Raw genomic sequence first — 24,831 nt, forward strand, 5'->3', positions numbered from 1 at the left:
ATACAAAGACAGAGCTGCTGCTGTGTCATTATTATTTAGAGCCTCTCTTCACCTCTAGTAAAACTTTTTGCCTTGATGTGTTCTTTATCTGATATTAACAAAGAAACACCAATCTTCTTTGGGTTATTGTTTACATGTTATATTTTTTCCCATACTGTCATTTGCATTCTATGTCCTTATGTTTTAGATGTGTCTCATAAAGAACCCATAATTATGTTTCATTTTTATGTCTTACCTGACAATATCTGCCTATTAGAGTACTCAATTCATTTATACTTAAAGGAATTACTGGCATATTTGGGTATAAACCTACCATCTCACTAAGTGGTTCCTATTTGTCACTTATAATGCTTCTCTCTCCCCCTTTCTTGCCTTCTTTTAGATAGCTTATTTTTAAAAAATTATTCCTTCTTTTTAAACAATTAAAAAAAAGTTCCTTCTTTACTAGTGTGGAAGTTATATATTCTTTTAGTATTCTTTATGTGACTACCCTAGAGATTACACATTCATGACTATCAAAGTCTAACTGGGACTTTTATATTAACTGGTACTTTCATTACCTTTTGCAGAAAACGCAGGAGTATTAGAACACTTACCTTCCCCTCATAACTTATGAGGCATTATTGTTGTATATTTTAATTCTATATGTATTATAAACCAATAGGACACTATCATTATTATTTTAAACAATTGATATTGATTTATATTCACACATACATTTACCCTTCTCTTTCCACCCTTCCTGCATCTCCCACCCTCTACTTTGGTATCTTTTTTATTTCTGCATGAAGAGTATTTTTTATACTTCTTTTTGTGAGAAAATGGTACAAATTCTCTATCCTCTCAACTTTTTACTTTATTTCAACCCCATTATCAAAGGATGCTTTTAGCAGATACAGAATTCTAGGTTGACATTTAATTTAGTTAATCTCTTAAAGATAACATTCCACTGTACTATGGTTTTATTCTCTTAAGAAATCAGTTGTTAGTCTAATTGCTGTTTCTTTGAAGGCAATTGTATTTTCCCCTCTGGCTGCTTTTGTTTCAGCTGTTTCCAGTGTGGATTTCTATATACTCATTCTGTTTGGGGACTGTAGTTTTTCATGAATCTAGGGCGTGGAGTCTTCTAACAGTTTTGGAAAGTTATCAGACTTCACATTTTAAATACTGTTTCTGACCCACTCTTATATTTGCCTCTGATGCTCCAATTACATTTATGTTAGACTTCTTACTGTATCCTCAATGTCCCTGTTTTTCTGATTTTCTATTCTACTGTCTCTCCATTCTTTAGTATGGTTATTTTCTTGTGATCCATCTTCCTGTTCATTAACTTTCCCAACTATGTTGAATCTGCTTTTAAAGCCATATACTGAATTCTTAATTTTGATTACTATATTTTTGGCTCTAAAATTTCCATTTGAACTTTTTTATGGTTTCCAACCCTCTGACAAAATTTTCCATTTTGTCTTTATTTCCTTTGATATATTAAGCCCTTCTTTTATAGTCCATATATAGGATCCTTTTATTTTCTAGATTTCTATGGGTCTGTTTCTATTATCTATTGTTTCTGTTGGTTTTAGTACATGCTGCCATGTCTTCTTGTATATCTGTTTTTCTCTGCTTTGTGCCCAGTGTTGTGTTTGCTTTGTTTATAGAAACAGCTTGAAGCCTAGAATGCTGCTATCTTTTTCTACAAAAAAAATAATTATATTTGCTTTGTCCAGGTACCTACAAGTACTTGTAATCCAATTTCAAAGACTGAAGTATTTGAAGCAGAATCTATTTACTTCCAGTGCACCCTTGCTAGGAAGCAGCCCTAGCAGTCTAAAGCCTCACTCAAGGGAAATAAATAAGGTAGCCTTCCCTGGTAGGTCCTAGACACCTGGACACTGATTCCCTACAAAGTTTCCAAAAGTACTGCTTAACATCTCAGCATCATAGTCACTCTCTCAGAATTGACCAATGACTCAAGGAAAAGTTATTTCCCCTGGCCTTATTTTCTTCTTATCTACAAATTCCCAGGACAACACCATCCATTCCCAGGGCCTCAGCTATGTACTTACATGGATGATTCCCAAGCTACATATTTAACCTTGACCTTTCTCATAGGTTATACTTCCAAACTGAACATTTCCACAACTGAGGTGCTGAGGGCAATGCAAACCTGGCATAACTTCCACAAACCTTTAATTTCCCCTCTGTCAAACAAGCATTTCCTCATGTGTTTCCTTTATCAGATAATAGTATCACCATTTTCAATTATGTAGGCTAAAAACCTCAGCCATCTTCTAATATTCTTTCCTCATATTCACAGCCAATTGCTTCCCCAATTTCCAAAATACAAGTTTTGCCTCCAAAATGCTTTTCAAATCCATCCCTGTTTTCTACTTTCAGTGGCCTTATTTCAATCCTCAACATTTCTTTCCCAGATTATTCCAATAATCTCTTATGTAGTCGCTCTCATTCTAGTGGTTTCCCCTTCAAATTGATCTTATACATTGGTGCTAGATTTCTCTCTCCTAAGTCTGACATACCACCCAATCCAGAAACCCTTACCTTTCTTATTTTCCTTCATAGTACTTATTAGTATGACATAATAATAATTATGTTAGTATTTATAATTATACCTAATATTTTATGAACATGTACCTCAATTAAGGTATATATTATTCTTCTTTCCTCACTAGACTATAATAAGCTCCACAAGACAGAATCTTTGTTGTAGTCACTGTTAAATATAGCACCATGACCAAAAATCACTAGTTGAATGTTGCTAAATAAATTAATTTAAAAAATTAATTAATTAAGTAAGTAAGTAAGTAAAACAGACATCTAAACTGCTCAACCTCATAAATGCAAGCATAACTGCAGACATCTAAACATTTACACAACGTAATTCCAGACCTTCTCTAATCAAGGTGCTATACCCTGTGGTAGGCATTAATAATACAATGCTGAATAAGACTACAGTCCCGATCAACATGGGATTCACCATCTATCAGGGGAACAGCATTAAACAATTAATTATTTAGTGCTTGCTTCAGCAGCACATATACTAAAATGAAACAATTCATTATTCCAGGCACCTGGCTGGTTTAGTCAGTGGAATATGTGACTCTTGATCTCAGGGTCATGAGTTTGAGCCCCACATAGAGTGTAGAGTTCACTTTATTTATTTATTTATTTATTTTTAAGATTTTACTTATTTATTTGAGAGAGACGGAGAGCACAAACAGGGGGAGGGGCAGAGGGAGAGGGACAAATAGACTCCCCACTGAGCATAGAGCCCATTGCAGGCAGGGCTCAATCCCAGGACCCCAAGGATCATGACCTGAGCCCAAAGTCAGATGCTTACCCAACTGAGCCACCCAGGTGTCCCTAGAGTTCACTTTAAAAACAAAACAAAACAATTCACTATTTAGTTATAATTGTGATAAGTGCTATCAAGAAGAAGCATAAGAAACTATGAGAATACATAATGGAGGATATGAACTGGGAGTACAAGAAAAGCTTTCTTGAAGAACTGACAGCTGAAGTGAAAGAGTCATAATTAATAAAATGTTTATACATTTTTGTTGGGGGTGGGCAGGGTTAGACCATTCCAGGCAGGAAAAATAGCATAAACAGCATAATTATTATTATTATTATATCTTCTCCTCACTCTGTGATAAGCACTCTGCTAGGTACTTTATATATATTATCTCACTGAAACTCCTATAACTTGATGGAGTATAACTGTTTTTAATTCAAATTATACCTATGAGGAAATGAGGCACAGTGAGGTTGAATGACTTCCCCAGAGGTCACACAACTAATAAGTTGGGAACCTTCCTAATCCTCTCAGTAGAAAGTAAACCCATCCTTCTACCACAGTCCAAAATGGCACCCAAATGAACTTGTGTACTCGCCCAGGTAACTTCTGTGTCTTGTCAGTAACACATTTGTCTGTCTCCCCCAAGAAATCTGACATTTCTCAGGGAGAAGAACCCTAACTAATTCACCTTTGTTTGCCACAGTGCCAATCACAGTGCTTAAAGGAGGCCTGTTGAATGCTTCAGGATCTGTTGAATGCATTAGGAAAATAGCCCCAAAACCCACACAAGTAATTTTGGCTGGATCAAATTAATTTCTTTACATTGTTTGTAGCTTCTACTCTCAAAATCCATATTCCCTTTAGAAAAGTAAAATGCTTTCTGCATGGCTGACAGAAAAATCAGGAGAGAAGAGAAGCCAAAACACAAGGACAAAGGAAGCCCAAGAGAATCTCTGGAGGATGCCAGATATCCTGGGTAGGAATATCAGAGTGAGTGAATGAGAAGCCAGCAGGCTTGAACTTGGAGCCTGTTCTAACTGGTGCCTTTGTTCTTCGGACTACACTATCTTCTGTTCATTCCTCTCTGCCTACTCTCTACACTGCTCTGGGCCCCAAGATGCTTCCAGCCAAAGGAAGTCACTGGTGGGAGATAAGGAAAAGCAAGGGAAGTAACATCAGAGTAACCATTCCCCTGACTCCCTCAGCATAAAACTGTCTTTACTTAAGGTTTCAATTACTATCCTTCCAAATACAGCTTCTGCGTCTTGGGTGGGTGCTGGTAGCTCTTCATTTCTTTAGGGTAAGGGGTAGTAACAGAGCCGAGCATTACTAGCATTGCCCTTTGTGCTTTCCCTACACTCTGCCCACACTTCTGTTAATAGTCACTTTATTAAACTCTCCTCAAATTACTCTAATTTGAGTGTGCCATCTGTTTTCTCCTGGGACCCTGACTGATATATTGGCCTACTGGTCTGACATGCCTCAAAGAAGCAAGGCAACGGAAAGGTGAGATGCGATGATGAGGGGCAGGTATGAGGAGAGACTGCTGGGAATACTCAAAGGGAAGAAACAGGCAAAAGAAGGTGAAGGGGACAAAAACTGGAGGGACCATGGTTCTGATCATGGCTTCTTCTAGGCATAGGAAAACTCAAAAACCACTACATCGAAGCTGGAAACAGTGTCTCAACCCTTAGTTTGGGCATTCTAATCAAACTAGTGTTAGGAGATTTTCTCCAAAAATGTCAATTTAAAATAAATAAAAATACCCAACACCACTGGAGCCAACTCGAGGTACCCTGCTAATCATGGCACTGACTGTAGAGAAGACGGAAGCAGCAAATCAGAGGCTTCTGTTTTCTTTAAATCCTGCGGATATATGCCTTATCTATACTGAGTGTTACAGCAGTCTCAAAGCTCCCATCTCTCTACAAGCTGCTCCTTTGTTCTTTGCACACTGTTTAATGACGTCTCTCTCCACTAGGACACACAAGCAGAGCCTTTATAGAACACAGGGTCTATAGCCTTCTTTTAAGACAAGTGAAAGAGCCACTTTAACAAAATAGCTGCCACTTTCCTTCACCTTGTCTCCAGCTCACCAACTGCGTCCTTACAGGAGAAATCCACTCCTGCCTTCTGCTTACTGCCAGAGCCACTGAACAGGCCTTTATAGATAGCTGGAAAAAATACTGTAATTTGAGAGCCATCCTTTTTTGCCTGTTCTAATTATTATTTTAACGGGCTTCTTCTTATTTTAATAGATTTTTTTAATAAGGAAATCTTACTTACAAATTTTAATTAGCTTACTGAATATTCACTGCTTTGGAATAAGTAGTTTAATGAGGAAGGAGACCTCAGGCTACTAACTAGCCTGGAGTGTCTAAAGCAGCTTAGGGGGAAATGATGCAGCCCTAGTGACAGAAGCCCAGGCCTGGGCTGCACAAACAGGACTCGGCAGCTGGGGCCCTAGGGATAGAGGAATCACACTGCCTCTTGCAGAGAAAAAAAAAAAAAAGTAAAAATCCAGTTTCTTGCTTTTTATCAAGAACCTCTGTGTAGGAAGAAGCCCCAGCGCTCCCACTTGTAAAGACTTGTGACTCTCTGTCAAATCACTTAACCTCTCTGAACATCAGTCTCCTCATCTGTAAGGGTTAGATAATAATTTTTTTCCATGCTAGACTGTTATAAAAGTGGGTCTTGTGCACCGCTTTAAAAGCTCTAAAATACGTTAGTTGAATGAATGAATGAATGAATCTTAATGTTGCCAATTAACCTCTCTACTATTTCAGGTTCTCATCTGTTAAAAAAAAAAAGAAAATCAATCCTTTCTTTACATTACATTTCAATTACAGTAGCAATGAAGAATAAGTGAACATTTTTCATTCTAAAAACACCTAGCAGAGAAAGTAGGGCCAGAGTTCTTTAAACTCAAAATTGGAATCAGGAGAACAATGGAGTTTTTTGTGACTTGCTGATGTGAATAATCAATGCAAGTTAGCTCTATTTCAAAAAGTAAAGGCATATTAATATCTGCTTCACTAATTAAGAATATGTGACAATTTAAGTATGATTCTCAATGCTTATGACATTTGAAATAATTTTTTTTGTGAATTTTCAGGGTGTTATGTAAAAAAAAGGGGCACTCCACCTTATTCAACCAAACCACGTCTTAAGAAACCAGAGACCTCCAATTCTGAGTTCAACCTGGAACTCTGTGCTAAGGACCTTTACATTTATAATATATTAACACAAATGAATGTAATACTAACATAAACTATAATTTTTTCACTTACCAGCACCTATTTATATAATATATAATGAACTTAAAATAACTATAATATATATTAACTTCACATGTAAAACCAAACTCCTGATCTCCCCTCCCCCTGAAAACCCTGCTCCTCCCAAATCCTTCCCCATCACACTTAATGAAAACTGCATCTTTCTGCTCCTCAAGCCCAAAATGTCCAAGTCCTTCTCGACCTTCTTTCTCTTCCAAGCTACGTTTCAACTATCAGTAAACCCTCTTGGCTGAACCTTCACAATTATCTGGAATCCAGCCTCTCATCACCTCTACCACAAACATCTTGGCCCAAGCCACCCTCATCTTCTGCCTGGATTATTGCAAAGACACCCTAACTGGTGGCTGCTTCTTCTTGTCTCCCTCGCTCTGTTGTTCATACAGCCGTCATGGTGATCCTCCTGAACCTTAAGTCAGATCACACCACTCCTTAGAAGAAAAGTCCGCCATTACCATGGTGTCCAAGGCCCCTTCAGCGTTTGGATCTCACCATCTCTCTGACCTCATCTCCTACTACTTCTCCCACTTGCTCAGGCAACTTTCACCTCAGGCCCTTTGCACTTAACTGTTCTCTCTGCCTGGAATGTTCTTCACACAGCTTGTTCATTCTCTCTTTCAATCTTTACCAAAAGATATTTTCTCAGGAGGGGCTTTCTTTACCACTCTATTAAAAATTAATTGTACATGTCACTTTCTGTTCTCCTTCCCTCTTTTGTTTTTCCTCCATAACACCTATCACTTTACTCTAATTTATCATCTCATTTACTCATTTTATCTGTTTGTACTCTCCCAGGAAAACATAAGCTCCATGAGGCCAGGCTTGTCGTTGTTGTGTAAGTAGTAAACTTTTTAGTCAAGCGAAATATATATATATATATATTTATTTATTTTTTTTTTTTTTCAAAAAAAGGGCACACATCATAAGTAAAGAGATTGATGAATTTTCCAAAAAGTGAAGACACCCATGAAACCATAACTGAGATCAAGAAACATCAGGGGTACCTGAGTGGCTCAGTTGGTTAAGCATTTGACTCTTGGTTTCAGCTCAGGTGGTGATCTAAGGAATCAAGCCCACAAATTTCTTTCTCCCTCTCCCTCTGCTCACCCCCCACCTCATATGCATGTGTATGTACATTCTGTCCTGCTCTAAAATAAGTAAAGCTTAAGGAAAAAAAGAGGGGTGCTGGGGTGGCCCAGTCATTAAGTGGCTGCCTTTGGCCCAGGGTCCTGGGATCCAGCCCCACGTCAGGCTCCCTGCTCAGCAGGAAGTCTGCTTCTCCCTCTCCCGCTCCCCCTGTTGTGTTCCTTCTCTCGCTGTGTCTCTCTCTGTCAAATAAATAAATAAAATCTTTAAAAATTTTTTTAATTAAAAAAAATAAGAAAGAAAGAAACATCCTCTTTCCAATCACTATTCTCCCAAGGGTAACCACTTTTATTCTGACTTTTAAAACTAAGATTAATGTTGCCTGTTTTTGAGGGTTTTCTTTAGTAGTCTCCAGGGGTGTGTGGTGGTCAGTCATGATCCCAGGGCCCTGGGATCAAGCCTGGAGTCGAGTGAGACTCCCTGCTCAGCAGGGGGTCTATTTCTCCCTCTCCCTCCCCTGCTTGTGCTCTCATGCTCTTTTCTCTCTCTCTCAGATAAATTTAAAAATAAAAAAACAAACAAAGTAGGCTCCATGACCCACTTGGGGCTTGAACTCATGACCCTGAGATCAAGAGTCTCATCCTCTGCGTTTTACATTTTTCACTCATTATGTTTCTAAGCTTCATTCAAATTGGGTCTATGTAGTTGTAGATCATCCTTTTTCATGGCTACACAGTAACCTGTAACAGGATTATACCACAATGGATTTATCCATTTCCCCAGTCAATGGACAACTGTCTTATTTTAAGTTTTATGCCAACAAACAATGTTACAATAAATGCTTTTACACATGTCTCCTGATACACATACACAATAAGTTTTCTAGGGCAATTTCACTTAGAAGTAAAATTGTAGATTGAATGGTATAGATATATTCAAATTTATAAGATAGTGCCAAAAGTTTTAGGAGAGGCTATACCCACTTACATTCCTAACAAGAATATTTAAGAGTTCCTATTACTGTATATTCTTGCCAACAATGTGTGGACTCAGTATGGTCAAATTTAGGATTTTCTGCCACAACTTGGGAAATGTAAAATGTGATTTCACTGCAGTCTTTAAATCACATTTTCCTGATTATTAGTAAGAAGGGTCTTCTCATATAATTGAATATTTATATTTCTTCTGTGAAGTCCTTACTTGCATTTTCCATTTTTCAAATCCATTCTTTTTTTCTTGTTAATTTATAGGAATTCCTTCTGTATTTCGGATTTTAATTTTGCTTATACACTTACAAATCCCTTCTTGCAGTCTATGGCTGTCTTCACATTTTAAAGAAGGTTTTATTGGAAATGATTTCAAACTTGCAAAAAAAAAAAGTTGCAAAAATAAAAATAGTACAAAGAACATCTGTGTATGCCTTTTACTCATATTCACCTGTTATTAAACATTCTGCTCCATTTCTTTTATCATCTGTGTGTATTCATGCATGCACACTCTCCCTCTGTGTTTATACATGTTTGTGTGTGTTTATATACATACATGCACACATATGTAAACACACATATACACACTTTTTTTTCCTGAACCATATGCAAATCAATTTTATACATCATGGCCCTTTATCCTTATATAAGTCAGTGTGTATTCCCTAAGACCAGAGATATTCTCTTTATATAACTGTAGTACAATTACAAATTATAATTGACTTGAATAAATTTAACCCAATATCCTTTACGGTATATTGTCCCTTTTGGTACAAGATCTAGTCTATGGTCAGGCAGTGCGTCTACCTGTCATGTCTCTATCCTCCTTTAGTGTGAAACATTTCCACGGCCTTTCTCTGACATTTCTAAAGAATGCTGCTCCCATCCTCCTTTTTTTCCTAACAGACACTCCTCATTTTGTTTGTCTGATGTTTTCTAGTGATTAGATTCAGGTTACATTCTCGGATGAAGCACTACACAAAATGTCTACCCATCCCTCTTTGGTGATGTTGCTTCTAATCACTTGATCAGGGTTTGTTCCATTTCTGCACTCTATAATTGCTTTTTTTTTTTTTTTTTTTAATCCTTACAACTAACAAAGGGCCTATCGAGAGACATCTTAAGACTATTTTTTTCATCAAAATTTCCCCCTAAGGGCACCTGGGTGGCTCAATGGGTTAAAGCCTCTGCCTTCCGCTCGAGTCATGATCCCAGAATCCTGGGATCGAGCCCCACATCAGGCTCTCTGCTCAGCAGGGAGCCTGCTTCCCCCTCTCTCTGCCTGCCTCTCTGCCTACTTGTCATCTCTGTCTGTCAAATAAATAAAATCTTTGAGGGGAAGGGATGGGAGGTTGGGTGAGCCTGGTGGTGGGTATTCTGGAGGGCACGTATTGCATGAAGCACTGGGTGTTATGCATACACGAATTCTGGGACACTGAAAAGAAATTAAAAAAAAAAGTTTTTAAATAAATAATTAGATAAAATCTTAAAAAAAAAAAAAAATTCCCCCAGAGGGACACCTGGGTGGCTCAGTTGCTCAGCGTCTGCCTTCTGTTCAGGTCATGATCCCAGGGGTTCTGGGATCAAGCCCCATGTCAGGTTCCCTGCTCAGCAGGAAAAGCCTGCTTCTCTTTCTCCCACTCCTCCTGCTTGTGTTCCCTCTCTCACCGTCTTGCTCTCTGTGTTTTTTTAAAAAAAAAGTTTCCCTCTAGATTTAATATCTACTGATGATTCCTGCCTGATCCAATCTTTACCAAAATGGTTGTATAATGCTGTTTCAGTCTTTATTAAGTACTTTTATAAACATTTTACCACTAAATTTATCAGTCTTTTCCTTCGTTGCTTATACTTTTTATGTTCTTTTTAATAAATATTTTCTTACCCTCAAAGTACTAAAGATATTTCCTTACATTTTCTTCTGAAGGTTCCTTACTTATTCTTAATTATTATTTTAAGCAATATTTTAAGCAATAACAAATAAATCAGTTTCATATGCCCTAAATCTGGTAAAAATTGTGTTGCAACAATTGCCTGTTATCAGTGGATTTCCATTTTTTTAAGTTAGTTTTGTATATGAATGATTTCTGGATTCTAAATTTAATTGTATTTTAGTATGATGTATGTTTTAAACAATGCTTTTTCTCTTTAGAAAGTACTTAACCTGTCAGATCTGGAACATTCTCTGCTTTCATTTCTAAACAACTTAAACAACAGGGCACTAATTTATAAGGCGAGCAGCTGATGTCTAATACTTAAAATGATAACATCATTGTTCCCTCTTCAGAGATGTGTAGGAGGGGGACTGTTGAGGGGAAATTAACTCCTTTAGTCAGGAAAAGGGTAAAAAGGGGAGGAAATTGTCACAATTTAATGCTTAAACAGATCCCTGAAATTCTGCATTTGAAAGGTTGAACTGCGGGGTGGGGGGGAAAATGGTCAGCAAGTTTGCTTTGTAGACACACTAATCTAAGTCTATTATTTCCATGTCTCAAGCAATTACCAAAAAAAATTTTTTTAAACCTAACAAAGCTGTTTTTCTATCAGAAAGTAAGTGAAATGAATATAGTAATGTGCTTAAAAAATAAGTAATGTGTTCTTAGTCTGTTTTAGAAGTAGAGCAAAACCTCCCTGGTTCAGAGCAGTCAGAAGGAAACTTTTCTGCCACTTATTACACAGCATGTCTTAGGCAAGTCCTACATTACACACAAAATGCTAGCACTACACTAATGAAAAGCCAGGATTGTATCGCTTTCAAAAAATGTATATAATCTGTTATTCTCCAATGGTAACTATGTTATAGAAGTAAGAAAAGAAGCAAAGGCATGAAAACACTTTGACTGAAACTGGACCTGCAAACATTTGAATTCTAAAGTCAGAGAGCTGTTGGGAGAGCCGGAAAATGGGGCTTGGCATCATCAATTGGCGTTTAGCATGAGCCTAATCATTTCACTAGTGTTCAGGGAAAATGCGCACACCAGAAAAACACGCACTTAATTTCAGCTTCCCGACATGACCCAGCATTATACTGTTCCTTCACAGCTCAAGTGACAGTGAGTACTACATCACCCAGATAGGAATGTTCTATACGCATCTTCACAAGTTGGTAACTCAAATCAACTATATTCCATTTCAAACTGAGCAAGAGGAATCAAGATAAGCCGCTATTTTGTAAGAGAATGACACTAACTCTTAAACGATAGCTTAATTATAAACCGAAGAAGGTTCTAGAGGTCCTATGGATAGTAATGCCAAAACAGAAGCTAGAAATCATCTTAAATCCAGACTCTAATTCCTTAAAGAACAAGGACTTAAAATACTGATATAAAACTTCCAGTATGGGATCTGAAGGGGATCTTTACTATCTTGGACTTCAGATGTACAAAAGAAGTATTTATTTAGAAACTACTTTAAAATGTGTGTAGCTGGGGCGCCTGGGTGGCTCAGTGGGTTAAAGCCTCTGCCTTTGGCTCAGGTTATGATCCCAGGGTCCTGGGACTGAGCCCTACATGGGGCTCTCTGCTCAGCGGGGAGCCTGCTTCCCTTCCTCTCTTTCTGCCTGTCTCTCTGCCTACTTGTGATCTCTGTCTGTCAAATAAATAAATACAATCTTTAAAAACAAAAAATGTGTGTGTCCCATGACCAATAGGGAGCTCTGAAATTTCTGCCAAGGGTCAGCTTTTCCTTAAGTTCCACTGCAACAGCTGGCTGGTAATCACCACATCTGCGTGCTCTAAGGAAAAGCTATCCCAATGCCAATCTATAAACAACTGTGTAAGTATTTAAATAAAATTATATTTTAGAGCTAATTCCAGTAAAATATACTTATTTTATAAGTAGAATGTACTTATTTTATAAGGAGGTACAGTGGTTTGTCTCCAATCCTCAACCTAAATACCCATCTATCTGCCTAAAACTAAATGTATTTTTGTTAGAAGATGACAGCTAATTTCAGGGCCACAATTTATTATAAATAAACATTAAAAAAAACAAAACAGTGACAGGTATAAACTTAATTCTTCTGTTTAATTAGTAACAAGAAAGCAAAGAAATCCTTGGGACCCAAATATCATAGTATGGTTACCAGGAAAACACTTAGTGAATTCCTCAAAGCCTTCACCAAAGAGTTATATTAAATTTCCTTTCGGCAACAAATAAATTGGTTTCTCACTGGTAGAAGCTTAGGTCAGTCATCTAAATCAGGGAAAGCAGGACTACATGCCATTTACTGAAGAGTCACTTAAGAATAAACCGTGTCTCTCCCCGTGGCATGTTTATGTCCTCTCTATCGAAGATTTACACCGGCGTGGTGCGTGATTATCTTGATTCCTTGCCACTTAGGGTTTTAAAAAATTACCTAAGCTTTAAAAAGCTTGCATAAAAATGTGTAAACATCTATATTTATACTTTTTATCTTCTTTGTTGATGGAACACATGGATCTGACATTTGGTGATTCCCCGAGAAAAGAAGAGGGCTCCTGTATCAACAGGGAAACAAGACAGACCCACGGCGTCCTCTCACCTGTGACACTGTGATGCTGCATTTCTTGGCCAGCTCCTCTTTGGCTTCTTCACTGGGGTAGGGGTTACTGAGGTGTGAGTAAAAATATTCATTCAAGATTTCTGTGGCCTGTTTACTGAAGTTACGCCTTTTTCGTCTATGACAAGAACCAAAAGAGAATTATAGTTATAATCAGCCTTAACTGAAAAGGGATATGTTGATTAGAATTATATGAAAAAAAAAATAGATTTCTATTTTTAAACATTCTTAGGGAATGATTTATCACAATGATATTGCAGTTATGCTCTTGGCATCCTCCGAAGCACTGTTGGAATCATTTTAAGACGTAGGATCACTATAAATACAAGAATGTGAAGCACAATTAACTTGATTCTTTAATTTATTCAACAAGGATCTGATGCGTTATAGGTACTCAATAAAGATCCAGTGGAACAAAACAGGTAAGGTCTACCAGAGAGTTTACAGGAGATTGGAGGGGTGAGGGAGAGAGCAGAAAGTTAGGGGGAAGACAGTCATTAGACATGTATCACGGACATAAATACAAATTGTGGAGACCATATCAAGTGTCATGAAGGAAAAGTATAAGGTATAACAAAAGCACATAAGAGGGAAATTTAGCACAGATTACAGAGTCAGGAAAGGTTTCCTTGTAGGAGTGACACGGAGTCTGAGATCTGGAGAATGTGTAGGCATTACATGAGTCAGACAAAAAGTAGAGGGGAAGAGGAATGAGCAAAGACAGTGGTTTTGAAACAGAAACGAACTTGGAAAGTCCAAAGGGGCAGAGGAGACTGGCACACAGTAAAAATCAGGGAATGTGTAAGTTTGGCATGGAAGGATGGGCGGGTTACCAGATTATACACACACCTAGTGGGTCCATAAGAATTTTAAGATTTTAAGTGCAACCGGAAGCTATTAAAGGCTTTAAGTTTTATGTTCCAAAAAGATCATTCTAACTGCTGAGAAGAGTTGGACGAGGGCATGAAAGGAAATGTGGATCTTTTAAAAAAGACTTTATTCAACAATTATCACATGATTTCTCTGATATGAAAAATCTGAGAAGCAGGGCGGGGGGTTGTGGGGGGTAGGGGAGGTAAAAATGAAACAAGATGGGATTGGGAGGGAGACAAACCATAAGAGACTCTTAATCTCACAAAACAAACGGAGGGTTGCTGGGGGGTAGGGGGTTGGGTTGGGGGGTTGGGTTATGGACATTGGGGAGGGTATGTGCTATGGTGAATGCTGTGAAATGTGTAAGCCTGATGATTCACAGATCTGTACCCCTGGGGCAAATAATACATTGTATGTTAATAATAATAATAAAGACTTTATTCATTCATTCGCCAGAGAGAGAGCAAGCAAGCACCAGCAGGCAGAGTGGCAGGCAGAGGGAGAGGGAGAAGCAGACTCCCCTGAGCAGAGAGCCCGACAATGAGGGGGATCTCAATCCTAGGACCTGAGATCATGACCTGAGCTGAAGGCAGATGCTCAGCTGACTGAAGCCACCCAGAAGCCCCAGGAAATACAGATATTTAAGGGGACAACTGCAATGGTCAAATTGAGAGATGATGGTAACCTGTCATAGGCAAGATTTTATTTATTTGACAGAGATCACAAGTAGGCAGATAGGCAGATGGGGGTGGGCATGGGAAGCAGGCTCCCTGGTGAGCAGAAAGCCCAATGCGGGGTTCGATCCCAGGACCCCAAGATCATGATCTGAGCCGAAGGCAGAAGCTTAACCCACTGAGCCAGCAGGTGCCCCAGGAAAAAAATACATGAAGAATTTCTAGACTTTTCTGCATAAGCAAGTGTCTGGAATAAGGCATGATTTGTTTACAAGGGAAAGCAGGGAAGGAAATTTTCTTTGTTTTTACTGGGAAGGGGGTGGCAGAGTTAGAAGACCAAGTATTTATTAACAATTTCTTTCAAACAGCAAAAATATTACTCATGTTTGGGTTTTGTTATTGTAATTTTAAAGAATTCCAACCTGAAAATTAGCATTTGTCAGACTTCACTTTCAATTAGATCCTCCAATAACTAGAAAATACTTCCCCAAATAATTTTCTTAAAACTATCTTCCAAATAATTTTAATGATCGTCTCACTTGTGATATCCTATACTCGGGAAGGAGTCAGTAGGCAGTTGTAAAACGTGTAGACCCTATGAGATTCTTCTAGTTAAAATGATGTCACTAACATGGCAGGTTAAATATGTGATCTATGTCTCAACATTAAAGGAGAGTCAGGGGAGGAAGAAATCTAGGTCTGATCAAAACACCTCAGGTTAGAGTCCTGAAATTTCCTAATTTTAATAATTTTTTTGAAGGTTAAACCATCGGTTGTTTCCTTAAGGATGAAAAAAAAATTCAAGATCTACTTAGGAATGAAAATCTACAGAACATGATGATGAATTAAATGGGGGAAGTGGTGAGGAAAAACAGGGAGGGAAGGAAAGGGAAAGACATCAACAGCAGTTGGGATTTCTGCAGTGGTCATGCACTCCTCTGACCTGAGGGCACTTGGAAGGGGCACCCTCTGAAAAGTGGGCGTGTGGGTGAGTAGGGTAAAAAAGGTCTAGGATAGGTATTGAAACCGTCCCATCTTGATAATTATCTGGCCCAAATCTATAGATGACTACCTGGCCCATATACTATGATATAGTATCATATTTGTTGAGACCATACAAAAATGACCTACCCATGAAAATCGAAGTTTCTGGCTTCTTATGAAAATCTTGGAAGATCAGTCACACAAATCCCACGTTCTCAGAAGCCAGCCATAGGCTAATGCTGAGTGATGGCTATGCCCCCAGACATGCACCCTTCTGTTCTAATCCTCATTGTCCCTCAACCAGCCACTCCACTGATCTATTATATGTAGCCATATGAATTCCGAACTCTAAGTCTAAAATCTGGAGTCCAGAGCACCCTTCTTTGTTATATGGGATGCTGCTCAGTTGCTGAATGGTTGAATAAAGCCAATTAGATCTTTAAAATAATAATAATAATAATAATAAACATGGAGCTCAGCAGCAAGACTGAGGCTTGACATAAGGGCATTTCTTTGGGAAATGAAAGGAGGAATGAGCAGGAACATATCTGGGAAAGCAAAGCTAAGCCTAGCTTATTTATCAACTCTGTCTAGGAATGGTTTTAGTAAACACTGAAAAATGTCAGAGAACAAATTTATGAGCAGAATAGGATACCTCATCCCAGACAGTCTGGCTATGTCCAAACTACTAGAGCACTTCTACTAGAAGAGCAGAGGGACCTACGCAAATTTCTTCCTAAATGTTTTGCATTGGTACATGCTTCAACTTGTCCAATTACCAGGAAAACGTGAGTGTGGCCAAAGGAGAAGCCAGGAGCAAGTGAGCAAGGAAATTATGTATCTGAATGAGCATGTTTGCCTAGAACAGAAAAACCTCGGCTTCCCTCAAGTGCAGAGGCCTTGCTGAAAGGCACTACAGGAACAGACGGAACCAAAGTTCAGCGTTTGCATTCACTTGAAGGCATAAAACAGGAGAACTTGGTGTTATGCTTTATTTATTTTTTAGAAAAACATTCTGTAGAAAATGCCCATTAAGCATCCCCCTAAGTTCCTTTCCCGCAGGCTTTAGCACACTCTAAATGGCTGTGCCTCAGGCCAGTGTACAGCGGCGCCTCAGTCCCAGGGCCACGTCCCATCAGCATTGCAACATCACTAACAGCAATCTCTGCGGGAGAAGGAACTCTGCTCCAAGCTCTGCCACCTTCCCATTCTGCCTCTGCTCACTCTGACTTGTTAAGATACTTCCTCTTCTCAGAAGAAAAATGAATCATTTAGGTGTATATATTATGAATGCAGTTATGTAATAAAAAAAGCATGCATGTTGACAAGAATGGGAAAGTATTAGCAGAAATAGGATAACAATTGTTAGGAAGGATTTCTTTCTGAAGGAAGTACTTGAAAATATCTTTGTTACATAATATCTTTTGTTAAAATACTCAAAGTTGAGAAGCAATTTTGAAATTTTTTTTTTTTTTGCTCTCTGACACTACCTTAACTCTTTGACTTGAGATATTAAAAGTATGAAGCAGAAATATTCATTCATCTGCTTAGCCAATAAATTACCTTTTGCAGCTTATTGCATTTAGAAGCTTGCTGGAATCGTGGGGAATATAAACGTTCAAGACTTGGCGATTGCTTTTCAGTGACAATGTGGCTTATGTTCCTGAAAAGCTATAATAAAGGCAATCTGAATGAAGTTTGGTCTAGAGAGTTGTGACAATGTAGTATCAGTACTGAAGAGAAGGTAGAGACCAGTCCCATTCACTGGACTTCCCCACAAGGGAACATTTAGGCTGGACCTGGAAGGATGAGCAAGGTCTCACGAAATCAACATGAACACTCGCTCCATTCCAGGCTCCCTGCTGGACACCCTCACAGATGACCACTCATCAGTGGCGACCAAGTTGGGGACAGGGTTGGCAGTTTACTGTGGAAGGCCAGACGGGGGGCGGGGAGGAGAAGAGGGGCAGTGGTTCTAATCAGAGGAAACAGGTAAGACCAAGAGGGATTTCATTTTGTATTAATCACAGGAGAGAACACTTTAATGATATAAAGACAGCACTAAAAATGTTAGAAGTTTGATCTAATAATTCCATTTGTGAGACTTAATCCTAGGAAATAATTCTAAAGATCAAAAAGTTTCAATGCATAAAGATTTTCACGGAAACACCAGTTTCCATAAACATGTGTTTAAAATAATATCCTCTTTCATCATTTTCTTGTTCCTTACCTTGTTTTATTTTCTTCACAGCACTTACCATTGCATTTCATTGCCTAACTGAATAGAATACCATAGCACACAGGCATACCTTGTGTTACTGTGCTTCAAAGGTACTGCAATTTTGATGAATTCAAGGTCTGTGACAGTCCTGCATTGAACAAATCTATCAGAGGCAATTTACCAATAACAATTGCTCACTTGGTGTCTGTGTCACATCCTGATAATTCTTGAAATATTTCAAACATCTCTATTATTATTTATTTGTTGTGGTGATCTGTGATCAGTGATCTTCAATGTTACTTTTGTGATTGCTTTTGGATGTCAAGAACCGTGCCCATCGAAGACAGCAAACTTAATAAATGTTGTGTGTGTTTGGACTGTTTTACTGACCGGCCATCCCCCGTCTCTCCCTATCTCCTCAGGCCTCCCTATTCCTTGAGACACAACAATATTGGTATTAGGTAAAGTAATAACCCTATGATGTCCTCTAAGTGTTCAAGTGAAAGGAAGAGTTGCACATCTCTCACTTGAAATCAAAAGCTAGAAATGATTAAGCTTAGAGGGGAAGGGATGTCTTCATTAAGCTTGGTAAAACAGGCCAAAAACTAGGCCTCTTGAGCCAAACCATCAACCAAGTTGTGAATGTAAAGGAAAAGTTCTTGAAGGAAATTAAAAATGCTATTCCAATAAACACATGAATGATAAGAAAGTGAAAACAGGGCACCTGGCTGGCTTAGTTGGTTGGGCATCTGCCTTCAGCTCAGGTCATGATTCTAGGGTCATGGGATCAAGTCCTGTGTCAGGCTCCCTGCTCAGCAGGGAGTCTGCTTCTCCCTCTACCCTTCCCCCAGGCTCATGATCTCTCTCTCAAATAAATTTTTTTTAAAAGAAAAAAATTTATTTGTCTGTATAGAAGATCAAATAGGCTAGAACATATTCTCTTAAGCCAAAGAGCAAGGCCCTAACACTTTTCAATTCTGTGAAGGCTAAGAGAGGGGTGGAGGCTACAGAAGAAAACCATGAAGCTAGTTGGGGTTGGTTCATGAGGTCTAAGGAAGAAGTCACCTCCATAACATAAAAGTGCAAGGAGAAGCAGCAGGTGCTGACCGAGAAGCTGTAGCAAGTTCTCCAGAACTAGCTAAGATCATGAATGCAGGTGACTACATGAAACAACAGATTTTCAGTGTAGACAAAGCAACCTTATCCTGGAAGAAGAGGCCATCTAAGACTTTCCTTGCTAGAGAAGAGAAGTCAATGCCTGGCTTCAAAGCTTCAAAGAACAGGTTCGTTCTCTGGTTAGGAGCTAATACAGCTGGTGACTTTGAGGTCAATGCTCACTGACCATTCCAAAAATTGTAGGGCCCTAGAGAGTTCTGTTAACTCTAGTCTGCCTGTGCTCCATCAGTGGAACAACCAAGCCTAGATGTCAGCACATCTGTTTACAAAATGGTTTCCTGAATATCTTAAAGCTCACTGTTATGACCTACTGCTCAGGAAAAAAAAGACTGCTTTCAAAATATTACTGCTCATTGACAATGCACCTGGCTACCCAAGAGCAGTGATGGAGATGGACAATGAGACTATGTTTTCATGGCTGCTACTACAATATCCATTCTGCAGCCCATGGATCAAGGAGAATTCTGACTTTCAAGTGTCACTATTTAAGAAATACATTTTGTAAAGATATAGCTGCCAGAGATGGTGATTCTTCTGCTGGATCTGGGCAAAGTAATTGAAAATCTTCGGGAAAGGATTCCCCATTCTGAGGCCATTATGAACATTCATGATTCATGGGAAGAGATCAAAATACCAACATTAACAGGAGTCTGAGAGAAGTTGATTCCAAACCTCATAAAGACTTTTTAGTGCAAGAAGTCACTGCAGATGTGGTGGGAATAGAAAGGAAACTAGAAAGTGGAGCCTGAAGTGGACAGAATTGCTGCCATCTCATGATAAAACTTGAACAGATGAGGAGTTGCTTCTTATGGATGAGTAAAGAAAGTGATTTCTCTTTTTTTAATTTTTAAATCTTTTTTATTAACATATAATGTATTATTAGCCCCAGGGGTAAAGGTCTGTGAACTGCCAGGTTTACACACTTCACAGCACTCACCATAGCACACACCCTCCCCAATGTCCATAACCTAACCACTCTCTCCCTATTCCCCCTCCCCCCAGAAACCCTCATGAAAGTGATCTCTTAAGATGGAATCTACTCTTGGTGAAGATGCCATGAAGATGGTTGAAATGACAACAAAGGATTTAGAATGTGACATAAACAGTTGATAAATCAGCAGAAGACTGACTCCAATTTTGAAAGAAGCTCTATTGTGAGTAAAATACTATAAAAAAGCATCACGTGCTACAGAGAAATCGTCTGTGAAGAGACAGTCATGCAGCAAACTTCACTGTTGTTTTAAGAAATTGTCCCAGCTACCCCAGCCTTCAGCAACCACCACCCTGATCGGTCAGCAGCATCAACACTGAGACAAGACCCTCCACCATCAAAAAGATTATAACTTGCTGGAAGCTCAGATGATGGTTAGCATTTTTTTTTTTAAGCAATAAACTATTTTTTAATTAAGGCATGTACATTTTATTTTAGATATAATGCTATGGCACACTTAACAGACTATAGTACAGTATAAACATAACTTAGGGGCTAAGAAGCCAAAATATTCATTTGATTCACTTTATTCATTTATTCATTTGATTCACTTTATTGTGATACTCATTTCACTGCGGTGGTCTATAACCAAGCCTGCAATATCTCTGAGGTATGTCCATATTTGTTTACTTATTGAGTGTCTGTTTTGCCAAGTAGACTGTAAGTTCAACTGCGTCAAATATGTTAACCTATCTTGCTTACTTTTAAAATCTTCAGCATAGGTAAATACTTGTAGAAGGAAGGAAGAAAGGAGAGAAGTAAAGAAGAAAGAAACCGGGACGCCTGGGTGGCTCAGTTGGTTAAGCAGCTGCCTTTGGCTCAGGTCATGATCCCAGCGTCCTGGGATCGAGTCCCACATTGAGCTCCTTGCTCCGCAGGGAGCCTGCTTCTCCCTCTGGCTCTCCCTGCCACTCTGCCTGTGCTCGCTCTTGCTCTCTCTCTCTCTGACAAATAAATAAATAAAATCTTAAAAAAAAGAAGAAGAAGAAAGAAACCATAATGGAAATAAAGGGACAACTTAAATGATCAAAAATGCAGGAAGAGCTAAGTAAATTATTTATCATATATCCATTTGGTAGACTTCAACCATTAAAATGTTTAAAATTAGAGCTTATACTATATAAAAATGTTTGTTTATTCACGGTAAATTTTTTAAAATGCAAGCCAAATCAGGCATATTGCACCATCACCAGAACATTTTTTTAAAGCCCCTAAACCAGAAGGAAATATCCTAGAGCATTTTCAGTAATTTTCTTTCCTTATGTAGCAAAAATGTAATGTTCTTTAACCTTTCATTTTTCTATTCTATAGATTACCCAATTTTCCAAAGTGGGCTTGGGATTCTTTAAATTGGAAAAAAACAGAATAAAACTTCAAAGAATCTTAATAATGAAAAAGCAATTCAGGCAGGAACAGGTCACATAAGGCCTTAAACGCTAGGTTAAGTAGTGTGTATGTGAGTTATCCAGCACTGAAAAGCTACTGTGGTTTTTAAGCAAAGCAATTGGGGTATCACAGGGACACGCCAGGGCGGTGGGAAGGATTGGTAAGAAAGGGGCTGAGACTGGAGACAGGGAGACACAGGAGGGAACTGTTTGAGGCCAGGTACAAAAGGATGGACTGAGTCAGTGTGAGCACGGAAAGAAAGAGCTAATATGGGCAAGGCTGAAAACCAAGCACTGGTGAGTTCTGGTAACTGATTCAGTATGGAAGAAGAAGGAACCAGAAGTGATACAGGGCTTTCCTTAGCTAGGAGAATGGTTGTACAGTTAGGTGGCATACGATTCTCTGTTCTCTAAGAGCGAGCTCCAGCATGAACACTGTCCCACACACCTTGTTTTCCAGTTGAGAAGCTAACTTAGTTATTTTCCTCAATATTGTAAAAGTTGGATAATAATTACCACCTCTGTGAGATTGCAAGGGAGAGAAAGCAAAACAAAACAGAAACTCCTTTCAAAAGCTGAAGACCGATCACAAGCTTCAGCAATGTCCAAGAGGCTTCCCCTCAGAGGCAGCATACCCTAGGAGGCTGACAATTCTGCTACGTCATCTAGTAGGTGCGACGCACCATAGAGTGATTGATCAACTCCTGCAAAACTTGGTGAAAGTTTCAGATAAAAGGGAAATTTTCATCTTTATGGAAGAAACTGATAAGCTTTCTTCCTTGATTTGTTAAAAACAGTATTTGGGGGTTTTGCGGTCATTGCTATTAACTACAACACATTTCCTTCTTGGGAGTATCAGTGTCTCCAAGCATTATCTTGTAATAGGCACAGGTAATGTAACACTGAGAATCTTAGAAAGCAAAGCTTGGTTAAAACAGAGTTACATACTGAAAATTATCCTTAAAAATACTTTTTAGCATCAGAATTAAAGGCTACCTCTTCCTAAGTCCTTAGTAGCAGCAGTAATCCTCTTTTCTGAGTCACCAAAATGGTAGCTAATAGGAGAACCCCTCCCAGATAAGAAGAGGCCTCACAGCACCGGCACCAGGAGGTGAATCACCTATCCATTGTAGAGAAGAGCTCTTAGCCAAATTAAAGAAGACTCTAGGACCAACTGGCCAGTTTTACAGAAAATAATATACAAGGAGTGAAAGGGGGAAAGGAAAAAAGCCATGCAACAGATTCGTGGCCTCACATACCTGGCATCAAGGAACCTTGATCTTAAAATCATAACTGCTTCACAAGTGCTTTGTTTGAGCTGCATCTGAATGGAACTAAATTTTCGATGGATGATGCCCACCATTCTTTCAATCTCTTTTGGGGAAATGGGACGTGTTCTACTCTGCTCTCGGAGAAGGTTCATCACATGTGTAGTGAATTCATTACATGCCTGTAAAGGGGGGAAAAAAAGTCACTCCTTAGGAATCTGGTATTTTATAGTATCATACCCAAACATTAACATCTAAATTTCCACTTCATTTGCAATTGCCAATGGTATTATGCGGTGGGGGGGGGGCGGGGGTGGAATGAAAGCTAAGACATTTGTCAAATGGCGGGGATAGTCAGATGCGGCAGCGAGAATTCTGAAACTACGAATGGCCCAACATGCAAAGGAGGCAGAGCCCTCGACTGTCCTTCCGTCCACCCTTTTCCCAGTCCCAAAATGAGGTTTTCCCACTGGCGGACACACTCTACCAACTCCTATGTATAAATATGAATTGTCAATACTAAGCACCTCCTGTTTTTCTCTGGGATTTTACATATATTCAGCAAATGTTTAATGAAGGGCAAACTCTTCCCGATGCTATGAAGGTAGAGAGAAATGAGCAAGATGTGCACTTGGTCTTTAGTACAATAAAATATATATAAGAAAATAATTCTCAAGCAAGCAGTCTGTGCAGTGTCACCGGAAGATAGGATTAAGGGTTTCCTAAGTTCCAAGGAGGGAGTATTCTCATCTGGAGGCAGAGAAATCATCAGGCTTCATGGCAGAGTGACATTTGGGCTTCGAAGAATGGGTACGACTTTTGAAAGGTGGATAAAGGTGGACATTAGGAAGAATGCTAGGCACAAGAAAAACCCTGGAGATAATGATAGGTAGCAAGTTCAGAGGATGAGAGAGAATGTAGAGAAGAAGAGGGATTCAGGTCCATGGAAGGACATCAAGGGCCTTGGATGACAAGGAAGCTACTGTCCTGGAATAATTTGGCTTTGGGGTGGGCCTTATCGGTAGATATGAGCCAGCCGTGGAAGATGAGTAAAGCTGCTTTACTCTTCAGGGCAGGTGCAGCAGGAAAACAAGGATCAGACTTGGGTCTCAAACTTTTAAGTTAACAACCCTCAACCCCTCTTTCAGTTCACCTGTATTGTTTTAAATCGATAAAACCAAGTAATGGGGCCTATGCTGAAATTTACTACTGCTTTGGTAAATAAAGCACCAGTCTATACCCTTGAATAAAAAGAACATCTTCTGGCATTTTCATTAAAAAGGCAAGACAGAGAGATTCTGAATCTTATTGCACAGATGCCCCTGGTAGGGCGAGCAGACAGAACAATCATTGATCACGGCAAGACATAGTTTGAAGCTGTAATAATGTCCACTTCCCTACAGATATCCTGAACATTGCTCACATACAGCACATGATGGTTTTTCTAACTGCTCATTAGAGAACTAACCTTTCAAGTAACTACACTGGGTGTTTCAGTTACTCTAAGCTTTACGGAGCTTTCCTATACATATTTCTAAGTGAGGTAAAATGAATCTTGCTTATCAGTTAAAGGGTGCTTTTTTCTCTCCCCCATATGTTTTAAGTCTTAAGCAATTTAAGCGAGTAGCGACCCTGTGTTACACTTAACAGGAATCTTCAGAGTGTAGAACTGTGCAGTAGAGACAGACAGTAGGCATCCAATAAGCATCAACTGACTGGTCAGTTGTATTACAGTTCAAGAGTAATGTTGATTAGTATCTGTAAGTATGTTATCCCTGCACCATATGTGAAGAATTCTCCACTTGCAGCCATGGATAAGTTTAGAATGTCTATGACTCCCTGAAATCTTATTCAAGCTGTATGCAGATATGTAACACCTGAAGGGACAATCTGGGGAGTTTTGCTTTCTTTTCAGATTCCAGTTAATAACTAAAAAAGGCTAAGAATTATTGTCCTAGGTTATTACGCAGTAAAATGTTAAAGGACTGTGAAGCTCTAAAATCTTAAGTTCTTTCTACCTTTAAGGAAACCAAAATAAAAA

General features: G+C 38.9%; 1 protein-coding gene across 3 annotated transcripts in view; it reads right to left on the reverse strand.

The window, feature by feature from the left end:
- Positions 1 to 24,831, reverse strand: part of PBX3 (PBX homeobox 3) — a 215,427-nt gene that overhangs the window by 19,205 nt on the left and 171,391 nt on the right. For all 3 annotated transcript variants that reach the window (XM_059410798.1, XM_059410801.1, XM_059410799.1), the window contains 2 exons: positions 22,782 to 22,972; positions 13,201 to 13,336 (listed from right to left, as the gene is read on the reverse strand). In XM_059410798.1, the coding sequence (XP_059266781.1) occupies positions 13,201 to 13,336; positions 22,782 to 22,972 (327 nt within the window). The remainder of the gene's footprint in view (positions 1 to 13,200; positions 13,337 to 22,781; positions 22,973 to 24,831) is intronic.

The sequence above is a fragment of the Mustela nigripes genome, chromosome 9 (genome assembly GCF_022355385.1).
Source record: "Mustela nigripes isolate SB6536 chromosome 9, MUSNIG.SB6536, whole genome shotgun sequence".
In the NCBI taxonomy this organism is placed as follows: Eukaryota; Metazoa; Chordata; class Mammalia; order Carnivora; family Mustelidae; genus Mustela; species Mustela nigripes.